This window comes from Dendrobates tinctorius, unplaced genomic scaffold (genome assembly GCF_039654945.1).
Source record: "Dendrobates tinctorius isolate UK_male_01 unplaced genomic scaffold, ASM3965494v1 ptg000250l, whole genome shotgun sequence".
Taxonomy (NCBI): domain Eukaryota; kingdom Metazoa; phylum Chordata; class Amphibia; order Anura; family Dendrobatidae; genus Dendrobates; species Dendrobates tinctorius.
Genome location: NW_027361917.1, coordinates 45495943 through 45510935, shown reverse-complemented (window position 1 = coordinate 45510935; position 14993 = coordinate 45495943). Strand labels below are relative to the sequence as shown.

At 40.4% G+C, this 14993-nt stretch overlaps 1 protein-coding gene across 2 annotated transcripts in view; it reads left to right on the top strand.

Moving 5' to 3' along the window:
* STRN (striatin) overlaps nt 1–14993 on the top strand; it is a 171074-nt gene that overhangs the window by 134744 nt on the left and 21337 nt on the right. For both annotated transcript variants that reach the window (XM_073557662.1, XM_073557663.1), the window contains 4 exons: nt 1359–1406; nt 8866–8987; nt 11986–12153; nt 14555–14695. In XM_073557662.1, the coding sequence (XP_073413763.1) occupies nt 1359–1406; nt 8866–8987; nt 11986–12153; nt 14555–14695 (479 nt within the window). The remainder of the gene's footprint in view (nt 1–1358; nt 1407–8865; nt 8988–11985; nt 12154–14554; nt 14696–14993) is intronic.

The following is a 14993-nucleotide window of genomic DNA, read 5'->3' as shown; positions in this document are numbered from 1 at the left end:
AGTGAGCTTTCATACAGAAAGATCTCACAGCGATGCAGCAGCGACGCAGCGCACGATACTCACCTTTCACACACAGCGATCCAGACGTCCTCCCGCCCGCCTCCACGCGTCACTCGTCGTCACAGCAGGAAGTCTCAGCAGGAAGCGCCCGATGAGAAATGGAGCCGGACATTCTCGCGCGATCAGCGATGGACAGCGGGGGAGCCGGTCGGAGGTAAGTATCACACATAGCGATATCGCTAGCAATATCGCTATAACGTCACAAAACCAGTGATGTTTTAGCGATATTGCTAGCGATATCGCTTAGTGTAAAACCCCCTTAAATACTGGACTTACTATGAAGCCCCAAAGTTTTACCTTGATTTGAGGGAGTAGACTCTTGGGGTCATGAATAACATGGAGTTGCACTATAAGAACTTTTGAGTCAGGATTTTTAGTGAGATGTTGAGTTTGTAGGTCCCTAGGTGTACAACAGTATAACAGTTTTTAAGCTTTTTTAGTTATTAGCAAAAGGGACTGTATAAAATATACCGCAACTCTTATTCAACGAATTACAAACTTTAATTAGGAAACGCAAAAGGATGATGATAATAAACACGTCATGTAGAAGGTGTATTAAAATCAAGTCATGCCATTTCCCCCAAGTAACCACAGACGGTCTGATTAGAGGTCTCCCCATTGAATAGAGTCCATTGTGCCGTTTTCCCACTTTGCCCTCGGCACATCCACTGGTGATTTATTGTGTTGTTACTTGGGGAAATGAGTTTATTGTATTATACCTAGTATGTTGCGTGGTCTTTTTGTGTGTCCTAATTTAGATTTTAACTGGCAGATTGAAAGTTTTATTTTATACAGACCCTTTTACTAGTAATATGACCTTGGCTAGAGGGTTTCTCTATATTATTGGCTACATTTTATATTTTTATTTTTTTTTTAGCTATTGCAGTAACACACTGTGCAGGTTTTTGTTTTTTTCTTTAGTTCCCTTGTGATGGCTATATTACAATATATAGACATATACCGTCAAGGTTCATCAGCACATTGCGACTAATGAATGCATGAACTCCAATATTGTATACGTTGTTAATGTCAGGTACTTAGCATTTTTTGATCAAAGAGCAAAAATGCCATCCAACCATGTCAGGCTGTACCTTTTAATATGCATAGTCCCTAACCACTATATGTCCTACCTCTCCATGTGCCAAACCAGGCGTCATCTGAATGGGGAGGGAAAAGGAAATATGCACAATACATAGGACATGGATTTACGTCTACATTCTGCATGTGTGTTTCTCCGCTGTGCTAATGCTACAGTCATGAATTGAGTTTCTCATAAACCTTTGTTTTTTCCTTTTTAGGAGCGCCTCTCTTGATGTGGAGCCAATATACACATTCAGAGCACACAGGTAATAACAATGTGCAGTATTTCATATTGATATCCACTTCATCCTGGGTTCCCTTCTGTACTGTCTATTATTGAAGCACTTCACAGTGGTGGTTAAGCCTTAAAGGGGTTGTCTGTTCTCACATAATCTCAGTACATTTCTGGGCTGCAGAATTATGACAATAAGTAATTTACTTTCTGTCACTAGTTTGCACGGTTTTCTAGATATTCTGAACAGAACGTCAATGGGGGGGTGTTATGACATTGAAATGAGAACTAGTCATAACCTCCTACTCTACTCCAAACATGCCCTCTATAGCAACAACCCCACCCTCCATAGCTACAGGCCCTCCCCGTCCACATGAAGAAGCCCTCATCTCACCATAACAAATACTCCCCCTCTAGCAGCCTCAGTGCAGAGAGCAGCTGCTCCTCCACCAGACATACATCGTCCTGTATTCTGGGACAGACTGCTCCCATCAGTATTTGTGTCATTAGAGACACAGTGCTCACACATACATACACTGCACCAAATCTGCTGCTGTGTGAACACATCAGTGACACAGAGCTGTCTCATTCACACAGCAGAGGCTTTGTCACACAACAGATTACATCAGTGACTGCCATCCCCTGTGCAGATTAGAAGCTGCAGACCCCCATCACTGGCCATCACACAGTCTGTTCTCACTGCTGCCAGCAGCCTGGGACAGTGAGGGAAGGAATTACTGATAATGAGTTATGTATTGTAATCATGGAGTGGCCCAGAATACAGGACGATTTTCCCTCCTCACTAGTTTCACTTTCCAGCTGTTCAGCCTGGGTCTGAGGGAGGAGCAGCTGCTCCCTGCACTGAGGCTGCTAGAGGGGGAGGATTCGTTACTGTGTGATGAGGGCTTCATGTGGATGGGGAGGGCCTGTAGCTATGGAGGGTGGGGTTGTTGCTGTAGAGGGTATGTTTGGAGTAGAGTAGGAGGTTACGACTAGTTCTCATTTCAATGCCATAACACACCCCACTTGGACGTTCTGTTCAGAATACCTAGAAAACCATGCAAACTAGTGACAGAAAGTAAATTACTTATTTGTCATAATTCTGCAGCCCAGATGTGTACTGAGATTATGTGAAAAGCCCGGACAACCCCTTTAATTCGCACATGCGTTTTGATGTTCTGTTTCTCCTGTTTTTTTGGAACAGTCCAACACAATTTCTGTAAGAAGTGGTTTAGTTGCCTTAGTGATTCTACCCGTAGCAGTAGACCCCATTATTGGGTTGGTTTCTTTGGTGTTGATTGTTAGGACAGTATAGCAAGTGCATCATAAAGGACTTTTATTCTTTCAATTTAAAAATTTACACCTTTCCATACCCAGATGAACCCATAAAGATCATTAGGATATTTCTGCTTTCATTTGCATCAATTCAGTGAGTCAGATTTTAATTTTAGTTTTGCAAGTCTATTCTGGAGGACAGGATAGGTCACCCTTATGTGAAATCTTAGCGTTACAATCCTTTTTCTTTTCCTGTGCCTAATTTGACAAGTACTGTATGGTAAATGCCACATTCAGACTTCTGTAGTCCTGTTATGTGTTTTATCTCTGTTTTTCACAGAATATGTTCCCATTGTAGTCTGTTGCTGTTCACATGCCCGTGGTTTTTTAGGGGGACTTTTTTGTGGTTCTTAAAAATCTGTGCTGTTATGACTGGCTTTCTGTTTTATGTCAAGAATTGTGTCGCAGTCTGTGGTTTTTGTCATTATCAAAGCATCCGAAACAATTATAGACTTAGGGCCCAATTCATCAAAGTTCTTACACCAGAATTCTGGCTCCAAAGCTTTGAAAAGTCACAAAATTTTGCCCAACATTATGCGACTTTTAATGGTTTCCTGCCATTGTCGCTTAGCTCTCACATTCCAAAAAGAGACTATTGACAGCTGGGATTTGTGTGAGCTGTACAATGACTGGTAAATCTTATGCAGTGATTTGCATTTACTGCTATAGTCATTTTGGTGTCTTAGTGAGTCTTTTGTATTCATTGTAGTTAATGTATCGGTGTTAATAGAAGCCATTTATCATCCAGCATAAATTAACATCCTTCTTCTAGCTACCTTATTTTATTATAAAAATCATCTTTCATGTGTAAGATGCAGATTACTACAAGTACTTAATATTGCTGCTGATAATTTTGGTTTCCATTGAATCCACCCCCTATACTGACTAATTGCAAAAAAGAAAAAATGCTACGCTCATTTTCATTTTTTTCTCTTTGTTTGCTGATTGGGTTAATTAATTTTAGATTGTGATAAACCTGACTTTTATGGACGTGGCAAATTAGGGTGTGGTGTTTGTTTTTGTTTTGCCCCCGTCCCTTTCCATTTTAGTGTTGGAAAAACGTGATTTAAATTTTTTATTTTTAGTCCCTTAATGGACTTGAACCTGTGACCATCTAATTATTTATGCTATATGCTGCAATGCCACAGTTCTGTGGTATACAGTAAAAATCATGTTCTCCAATCCACGCCAGCCATAGGCTGGCCTTCACAGGAGCATGGTCATGGCATGCTTGGGTTCCTTCAGCAGACCTTCAGCTGCCACAGCAACCCATCAGCACCCAGCAATTATGTCGGTGTGATTGGGGGTGCTGTAGGGAGGGCAGATGATCTCGTAGTATGCTGAATACCCCAGTTTGTGCTGTAAATGCCGCTGTCAGAGGTTGACAGCAGCATGTAAGTAACTAACGGCAGCATAAGAGCTCGGCTCCACTCGTTGAGATGCTGACTATATAACACAAAAACTGCATCAAAAACTGGAACCTAACACATGACGTATTATGCCATGTGTCGGGGAGTATTTAAATATTAACTCGTTTGGCGTCTGTAGATGCTGCCAAAGCTTTTGACTCTCTTGAGTGGCCTTTCCTCTCTGCGTGCTTACAAAGATATGGCTTTGGGGATAAATTTATAAAATGGATCAAAATACTATATATGAAGCCCAAAGCCCGTATTATAGTGAACAACTCCATGTCTGAGTCTTTTCCATTGCATCGGGGACTCATCAAGGGTGCCCCTTCTCCCCGGCCCTATTTGCTCTTGCTTTTGAGGCATTGGCAATACGTATTAGATCTTCCTCTGGTATTAAAGGTATAAATATAGCGGGTCAGGTAGACACCATTGGTCTATATGCTGACGATATGGTGATATTCATGGATGAAGCGGAGGAGACTCTACCACAAGTAATTGCCATTATAGATAGATTCAGTAAATACTCAGGTCTATATATAAATTGGGAGAAGTCCGCTCTGCTACCCCTTTCTCACGCTCCAATGCCCCAGCTAGAAGCTCTCTCCTCGATGCCTATTGTATCTAGTTTTAAATATTTGTGTGTGTGTATGTGTGTATATATATATATATATATATATATATATATACACACACACTCACTGGCCACTTTATTAGGTACACCTGTCCAACTGTGTGTTAAGACTTAATTTATAATCAGCCAATCACATGGCGGCAACTCAGTGCATTTAGGCATGTAGACATGGTCAAGACAATCTCCTGCAGTTCAAACCGAGCATCAGTATGGGGAAGAAAGGTGATTTGAGTGCCTTTGAACGTGGCATGATTGTTGGTGCCAGAAGGGCTGGTCTGAGAATTTCAGAAACTGCTGATCTACTGGGATTTTCACGCACAACCATCTCTAGGGTTTACAGAGAATGGTCCGAAAAAGAAAAAAAATCCAGTGAGCGGCAGTTCTGTGGCCGGAAATGCCATGTTGATGCCAGAGGTCAGAGGAGAATGGGCAGACTGGTTCGAGCTGATAGAAAGGCAACAGTGACTCAAATTGCCACCCGTTACAACCAAGGTAGGCAGAAGAGCATCTCTGAACGCACAGTGCGTCGAACTTTGAGGCAGATGGGCTACAGCAGCAGAAGACCACACTGGGTACCACTCCTCTCAGCTAAGAACAGGAAACTGAGGCTACAATTTGCACAAGCTCATCGAAATTGGACAGTAGAAGATTGGAAAAACGTTGCCTGGTCTGATGAGTCTCGATTTCTGCTGCGACATTCGGATGGTAGGGTCAGAATTTGGCGTAAACAACATGAAAGCATGGATCCATCCTGCCTTGTATCAACGGTTCAGGCTGGTGGTGGTGTCATGGTGTGGGGAATTTTTTCTGGGCACTCTTTGGGCCCCTTGGTACCAATTGAGCATCGTTGCAACGCCACAGCCTACCTGAGTATTGTTGCTGACCATGTCCATCCCTTTATGACCACAATGTACCCAACATCTGATGGCTACTTTCAGCAGGATAATGCGCCATGTCATAAAGCTCGAATCATCTCAGATTGGTTTCTTGAACATGACAATGAGTTTACTGTACTCAAATGGCCTCCTCAGTCACCAGATCTCAATCCAATAGAGCATCTTTGGGATGTGGTGGAACGGGAGATTCGCATCAGGGATGTGCAGCCGACAAATCTGCGCCAACTGTGTGATGCCATCATGTCAATATGGTCCAAAATCTCTGAGGAATGCTTCCAGCACCTTGTTGAATCTCTGCCACGAAGAATTGAGGCAGTTCTGAAGGCAAAAGGGGGTCCAACCCCTTACTAGCATGGTGTACCTAATAAAGTGGCCAGTGAGTGTATATATATATCTATATATATATATATATATATATATATATATCTATATATATATATATATATATATATATATATATATATCTATATATATATATATATCTATATATATCTCTCAAAATAGTACGCTTGACTCACAGCTCAATATTCACCCACTGCTGGAACTAGTTAAAATGAAATTCACAACTTGGAGCAAACTCCCGCTGTCTGTGGCCGGACGTATAAACCTAATTAAAATATTACTCCCCATGCTCAGCTACTCCCTTCAGCATAGTGCCGTAGTGGTACCCAAATCCTTCTTTGTAAATCTCAATTCCCAGATCATATCTTTCATCTGGGGGAAAACTAGGCCCAAGCTTAAATTGACCACCCTGCAGAGACCAAAAAAGGGAGGCGGGGTGGCGTTACCAGATTTTTTTCTTATACTATTTGGCTGGGCAAGCTAAAGCTATAAATGGATGCCGGGTAGTTGCCTCCCCAATTCGGAAAGCCACCTACTCCATTCTGCGCGAACTGACTTCCTATTAGGTTTCCTTGAGTTAGAGAGGACTAATGTCCCTCGTCTACTACCCTTGCTCCGACTGGCGCGATTAGTATGGAGACAGATTAAGAAAGCGATTGGGTTTAAAGATTTTATAGCTGAAATGCCCCTATGGAATAATGACTATTTCCCGGAACTACTGAACCACCCATCCACTGTTTTTTGGATGCAACATATTGTTTCCTCCTTGGAAGACTTGTATGACCAGAGGACCTTGGTGTCTTTTGAGCAATTACAGGTTGCACATGATATTCCGAGATCTCAGTTTTTCTGTTATTTACAGCTGAGGTCGGCTCTTCAATCACACATGAGATGTAGGGGTGTGGACCGTACTATTTCATCTTTGCCTCTGATAGGAATCCTTAATTCGCAGGGTCCCCAGTGTCTCATCTCCTCTTTATACATGTACATGCTGTTGGTGGGAACGGAATCTGCTATAAGCTCTATTAAAAGGAAATGGGACAGACTCATCCCTGATGCTCAGGGAGAGGAGTGGGAGGGGATCCTGGAGTCTAATTGGAGTATTACCATCTATTAATAGAATGATACAGCTGTATATAATTAATCAATAATACTTAACTCCGACATGACTTTTCAGGATGGGTTGACTTCAGTCATCAGAATGTCTGCGATGTCATTCACCAGATGCGGATTTTGTTCATATGATCTGGCAGTGTCCCATTATTTTACATTACTGGAAAGAGGTGACCCTGCTTTTGTCATTCTTGATGCGGGCCCCAGTTCCTCTTGTACCACTGGTCTGCTTGTTTGGGGTATGGGATGAGGAGAATTGGGGTCATTATGACGGGATTTTTCTGCGTGAAACACTATTTATGGCGCGGAAGGTGTTGGCACTACGGTGGATGGGGTTCATGTCCCTCCCTTAGAATGTGGATTGACCTGGTGAACTCGATTGTTCCATATGAACGTACACTTTATCAAAATAGGGGATGCCCGGGCAAGTTTGAGAAGATCTGGGAGAGGTGGAATTCCTCTCACCTTACTTTGCAAAATTGAGACATCATATGTGAGATAACATGATATAAGATATTAGGCTGCACAGTAGTAGGCACCAGTTAAAGTAGTTGTAGTGTAGGAATGTTCTTTATTATCTGAATGAATAATATGATAACAGCTGGTGAAAGTCAACTGATATACATGCTTCACAATGTATAACCGGTTGGCAGTTTCCTGTATACTTGAAAGGCTAATGTTCTTTATTATCTGCATGAACAATATGATAAAAGCCTGTGAAAGTCAACATACATGCTTCACAATGTATAACCGGCTGTTTTCTGTATATTTGTAAGGGCTGTGCATGTATTTTATTATCATAAGCCAATATATATGTTCTCCTTTTTGTTCAATAAACGAATTTAAAAAATAAAAAAAATTAACTTTCACTGATTTTCATAATGGCAAAATAAAAATATTTATTTTACTTCTCCACCCCGCTAGTCAAACCTGTATATTTTCTGGGGTATTTAATTGGCATTACAAGTTTTAAGGGACTTTCTGACAATGTTTGCTAACTTTACCAATGATTCTGTTTCCAGCTTGTTCAGGTAATGTCAGTATTAACCATGAAGACCTGCGTACTGGAGATCTGTTTCCTCAGTAACCGCCATTGATGGTTAGGAAACAGCACAAATTCTTTCATGATGGAGGGTTTATTAGATCTGGTCATATACATTAGATGGTTGTTGGCTGAATGATGGTCCTACCTGTGGTTATATGGCTGACTCCGCCATACGCAGGAGTACTTGTTCTGCCAAGGGCTCATGTGTTCTGTGTGAAAAAGCCGTCATCTGACACAACTGGCGACTTTTCTCCAGGAGAATAATGCGATTGATTGGTATACATTCAAACCTGTGTGATCGACTTCTCTCCCAACCATCAGTCAGCTAGTACCACCATACACATTAGATTATTGCCTGAACCTGTTGGTATTTGTGCATTCGGCCAACGTTAGTCCAATGTGTAATGGGGGCTTTAGAGTATTAGTCAGTTATAATAAAGATGGTTACTTAGGGAGATTAGCATTTTCCTTTTTGTTACATTGGCTATTTTTGCAGAGTGGAAGCCATAATAGCTGTTGCTTTTGACTTACCTACTCAGCAGCTGATGGTAAAACTTTAATACTGTACTTTCTTTAGTCACGTCTATAGAAATGAGCTACAGATCTAAACAGATGAAACGGTAATCTTTGTATTTATCAACAGTACACGTATGTAACATAACTTGGGAGTGTTGGCGTTTTTTAACTTGGAGTGTTCACACAATCATTCAATTATTTTTCAGAGGCCCAGTTCTTTGTGTAGTAATGAGTAATAACGGGGAGCAGTGTTACAGTGGAGGAACAGATGGTGTCATTCAGAGCTGGAACACACCAAATCCTAATGTGGACCCATATGATTCTTATGGTAAGTTCATACTCGATGTACATTAAGTAATAGCATTTGTGCAATTGATCCTAAGGCCTGTTTCACACATCAGTTTTTGTCCATCAGTCAAGATCCGCCGTTTTGCAAAAAAAAAAAACAGATCCGCCATTTTGCTTGGCGGATCCGTTTTTTTTCCCATTGAGTTGCATTACCGGCGGATCTTGATGGATGGCCATCCATTGGATCCGGTTTTTTGCGGATCCGCCAAAATTTTGCCGTCCGCCGACATGCCCGAACGGAGCATGTAACGTTTTTTCGAGCGGCAGTATCCGCACTTCACACTGCGCATGCCCGAAAGACTTCACTCAGCCTGAAATTTAACCCTAAAGTTCGTTCTGGCGGCTGGAAAAAAAAAAATCTCTCTCTCTCTCTCTCTCTCTCTCTCTCATGCAGCCCGTTGCGTCTTTGTCATGACCGATTTGAGGAAATAAATGGTTTGGCGCTGGTAGTGATTTCAGTTTGAATTAGCAATTGGAACCTGTTGATTGGAAATCCAGATTTAGTAGATCCAAAGAGCTGTCATTGTAGAAGGCCATAATTAGGCTGAAAAAAAAAAAAAAAAAAAACCAAGACAAAGAAGCTCTGTAAATACTGAACAAACCAACACTTTGCTACATTTTTAAAGGAAAAAAAAAATCATCAAGTTGCCCAGTAAGTGACACATCACATCGCTCGAATCTGTGAGTTTCCTTCTCTACATTATGCTGCTCTCAGATTAGATGGCAAAAACCTGTTGACAGGTTCTCAGCACAGCGTCATCAAGCAAAAGACCTGTATAAACACTGAAGACAACTAAAATGGGTGGATTTCTATTCCTTGGTAAAGAAAAAAAAATCCTTAAATCATCTAGCCTGTTGTTGAACACCCTCAAGGAGTTGATACTTGCTATTGTCTAGAATGAAGAGATTTCTTCATGCATGTAAATCCACAGAGTTTAAAAAGATGGATTAGAAAATAAAAACAAATGAAGATCTAAAGGAAAGATTTATGATGCAAAGCATACTACATCAACTGTAAAACGTGGTGAAGACCTGGCATGGGCATGTGTGGGTGGCAATAGAGCTGCATCACTGGCCTTTACTGATGTTATGGCAGAAATATGAGTTTGCAGGATGAATTCTGAAATGAATAAATGGTGTCATGCAAATTAAATTTTGAAAAACTGATATTTCAGTTCTTCACAATCTAGGTGGATAATAACCAATAGCTTCTCAATGTATTTATAGTAATGGAAAATTCAGTGGCTCAGTCTCCTGACCTTGTGAATACAACGTTTTTTTATGCGGTTTTGTACAGAATCTGAGTGAGAATTCTCCAAATCCTCATTAAAAAATGTAGCGATTTTGCTCCAAGAGCTCTGTAAAAAGTGCCCATGTGCACAGAGCCAAAAATGTCTGCAAAGCATCTCAAGGCACGAAACTCAGTAGGTGGTGGTATCCGTCTGTTCCAGACTTCATGCAGTCATCGAGTGCAAAAAGTTATGTCAAATTAATAAAGATAACACTTTTATCCATAATTATTTGTCCAAATTCTCTGAGCCTGTGAAAACTTTGTGAAAAATGGCTATAATTTCCAAACTGCTAAATTTAGCTCTCCATTTTATTTACATTTTTGCATACATTCCAAGTTAGTTACATCTATATATTTTGAACCCTTTTATTTTTTTATTATGCGACTCTGTCATGTGATCTCTAGTCTGACTATTGGTCCAGTACATGCTGGAAGACTGTCTTCCTGTGAACTACCAGATGACATTGCCTAAGAAAACTGACAAGGAGAAACTATTACAAGAAGGAGGCATGCTTTAGCTTGTAATGAGTTGCAGACTGCATCATAGGAACAGTATCAATTGGGAAGAAATAACATTACAAACAATTCAGAAGTGTGACATGAAGTAAAACAAGTATTTATAAGGCTTACACAAAATCCTATGTTTAATTGGCTATGCTGCAATATATGTGAAGTTGTTTGAAACTCTGCTTTAGTACTATCCCCAATAGTCTACATTTTATTCACATTAATGGCTGTTTCAGATCTATTTTACAATGAAGGTGAAATTGTGAAAATTCTATCATTGTCCAAAATCTTCTGTGTAATGTAGAGTATATGACTTTAAACAATGTCCGTAATGGATAAAGCAATGTATAGTCAAAAACATTATAGGTGCCTGTCAAAAATTGCAAGAGTTGGGGATTGGTGGTCTTTAAAAAAGATGTCCAGTAACAGGACATTCTAATTCTAATTCCTCTAACAGGAAATTAAGTATAGGTAATGATGTAGTCTTTTGGACTTCACCATTTGCAAAGGAACCATTCATAGTGTTACTTCTGACTAGGCCATTCAGAGCTAATATCTTTTATGAGCATGCACATTCATCACCAGTTACTGCAGTATCCGTCTTGTCAAGTGACTGTATGAAATGGCCTTCATGACTTTGCTGCAAAGTTTGTGCCACTCTAGTGCAGGGGTCCCCAACCTGTGGCTCACGGGCCTGTGATGTGTGGCTTGTAGCTGTCTGCCAGCTTGGTGCATTAGCACCAGGTGTAGCAAACATTTATTAAGATTAGATCTCTAGATGGTGACACTTGTGTGTAGCCCTGCACATAAGAGAAGATCTGAATGGAGGTAAGATAGGAAACCCTGGATCTTGGCATACTACCTTGTTGTTATTTAATTGGAAAAGCTTTGGCTGTCACTATAATGGTAATGCTACTGTGACTGGGGCAAGAGCTGAATGTGGCTCGCGACCCTCTTTCATAGCCGAATGGGTCAGAAAGGTTGGGGACCTTTGCTCTACTGAAATCTCTTACCTACAAATGAGTACTCACTCTTCCTACTTATCCCTTACATTGCCTGGATATTTCGGAACATTTTCCTAGTTTGCTGTGTATCACAACTTTGTTACACTTGTATAATAATAATGCAAGAATTGCGGTTTGTACTAATATGTGTTAATATTTCTCTCCCTCTTACTCAGATCCTTCAGTTCTGCGAGGTGCCTTTGAAGGCCACACTGACGCAATATGGGGCTTGGTGTACAGCGCAGTTCATCAGCGTTTGCTGTCCGCCTCAGCAGATGGCACAATTAGAGTATGGAATGCATTAGAAGCCGCCCCTGCATTAAGCATATTTAATGATAACCAAGGTAATGGAGTTGGCTCATTAACGAGCAGATAGGTGTATCTGTATTTGGTCGTATACTATTTACATGTTTTTTCAGCACAAGGTAAAAGCTGAATATTGTTTCAGTAGTTTATACTGAGATTCTTTTCTAAGTTTTTTTTGCACTTGACAAATATACACTTATGACTTCTATATAAGGAGACTTTTGATTCAGATTTTATCCAGGGTAAATTTTTACAGTGTTACTATATAATTGCAAATTTTAAGAAAATGATTTTTTTAAGAAGGGTAACCAAAAATATTCTTGCTGATGCTTTTAAATAAACTAGGCCTGTTGTGGAGAACCTATAGCACGCGTTCCAGAGGCGGCACTCTGAGCCCTCCGAGTGGGCTTGCATGCCATGACACCGCTCCCTTCTTCCCATGTTCAAACATATTTGCATCGTTTAGAATCTGTCAGCAGGCTTTTATTTAATCTGATGGCTCCATAATGTAGGGGAAGAGAGGCTGAATGTGTCAATTATTAGTGTGTGTGTGTGCTGTAGTTTCAATACAATCAGTGTTTTATCAGCATGAGATGCATCACTGCAAGACTGTTTTGTTTGCAAAACAGAGCAGCAAATCTTTGTGACCCCCCCCCCACAGCTGATTGGTAGCTTGCTGACCGTGTACACAAGAAGCTGCCAATCAGTGGTGTGGTCGGGGTTATACACAAGCTCAGCATTCTGAGCACTGCTACGTCTACAGCAGAGAATACAGGAATACCCCAAGCAGTCCTTTAAGTGATATATCACTGGAATTACAGAATCAAGCTGCTCTCAGATTCCATAGCAAAAACCTACTGACAGATTCCTTTTAATAACTGACTTTAAGGAGTATTCACATCTCCAAGTTCCTAACCCAATATGTAGTAGGTGAAATAATATTCACAAGTACCTCTAATTAGAAATGTAGTATAGTTCTTCTGATGCGCTACGTCACTTACCCCATGTGCATGGAATTGCAGTAGCTTAGGTAATACATGGTCCATCATGGATGAAAGCAGCACACCATAAAGACTTCAGTTAAAGTGATGTTTATTAGCCTATCTGGCTATGTGCCCACGCAGCAACGTTTCGGTCCAAAGGGGGTGCGGACCTACATGGTTATGACCACTAACAGCTGTCACTATATGCATGGTTGTAACCATGGATTCCTTAGCACCGCCAATGCCCTGCACATGGAGTAAGCAACATAGTGAATCAGAACAACTACTATACTACATTTCTAATTCGAGGTATTTGCGAATATTATTATTACACCAACCACATATTGGGACAGGATCTTGGAGATGGGAATACCCCCTTTAAATTTGGTTTTACTGCGTCATTTAATAAGTCACACAATAGCATTAGAAATTTTTTAGCTAAGCCACTTGTCCAGCGCTCCTGATTCATGTAGAGGCTCTTTATGAATCGGAAGCGTTTGATTCTGCCCATTTTCTCATGAAGTCCGGCGTGAACAACGCTGTTCTTGATGAATCGGGCTCTCTGTACGTTAGTTATAGAATGTTTAAATGATGGTATAGAAAATACTTGTTAAAGGTTTGTGTGTATCTTCTATACTTGCACTCACTCTCTACATTTATATCTAGCAGTTACTTTATATTATTTGGAATGTATTAGGCTTTATTATTTTCCGAGGTTTTGTTGTACCAATGATTTTGTATTAGGCCACGTGCATATGTTCGGTATTTGGTCAGTCTTTCACATCAGTATTTGTAAGCCAAATTCAGGAGTGGAACAACCAGAGGAAAAGTATAATAGAAACACGTCACCACTTTTGTATTTATCACCCACTCCTGGTGTTAGCTTGCAAATACTGAACATGTGATTGTAGTCTTAATGTGTAGCTGATCAGGTAATATCATTGTTATTGCTCCTTAGTATAAAAAGTCATTTATTTGTACCTGACGAAGGATTAGGACCAATTACCAAACTCGTTGATTTTAGTGTTGTACTTGACTTCTATTAGCAGCGCCATAGAGTATGGAGTGGAGGTCAAGAAGGCTCACTGTTGCTCCATTCTTTCAGGATAATAGTGCCACGTCCCAGTGGTCAGACTCCTATCGATCCCTTATTCCAACTAAAGTACTTCTTTCACACTGCAGTACAAAAAATATAAGAACACGAGGTAGGACCTAAGTATTTGGTCAGCAGGAAAATGTTAGTTCAAGGCTGAGGTGTAACGATCACGTTTGTCTGCTAGCACATCGGCATGTATTTATGCCTGAATAAATAAAAAGCCACGCTTCTGACAGCCTATTGTGTTCACGGCATTTCACTTGTGTTTTCGAATGTCCTGCATCTATTAAATTACTTCTTATATATATCATAGGATATATTCACAAAGAAGTAATTCCATTTTTTCCCCATTGTCTTTAGAATTAGGAATACCTTCCTCAGTGGACCTAGTAAGCAGTGACCCAGCGCACATGGTTTCTTCTTTTGATAGCGGGCACACAAGTATTTTCAATATGGAGACACGGCAGAAAGTTTTAACATTAGAGTCTTGTATAGAAACAGGTATGTATTGAACCAGCACATTGAAAATCTTTTCTTTTTGTGCACCTGCGGATACTCATGCACATAGTTACTACTACAATACATATTGATGTGGATGATTTAGACAGACCCATTTTTTTTGATAAGTAAAGGAAGTTAATAATATGAAGTGTTCCTGTATCAAAATCTTAATGGTCGCTGGAGACAATAACAAGAAAAGAGATGAGGGGAATAACCTGCTGTGATCATGTTCCTATTTGCAAATCCATGTTTAGAAAAATAAAATAAGCAAATTGTGCAGGTGTGGAGGAGCAGAGCC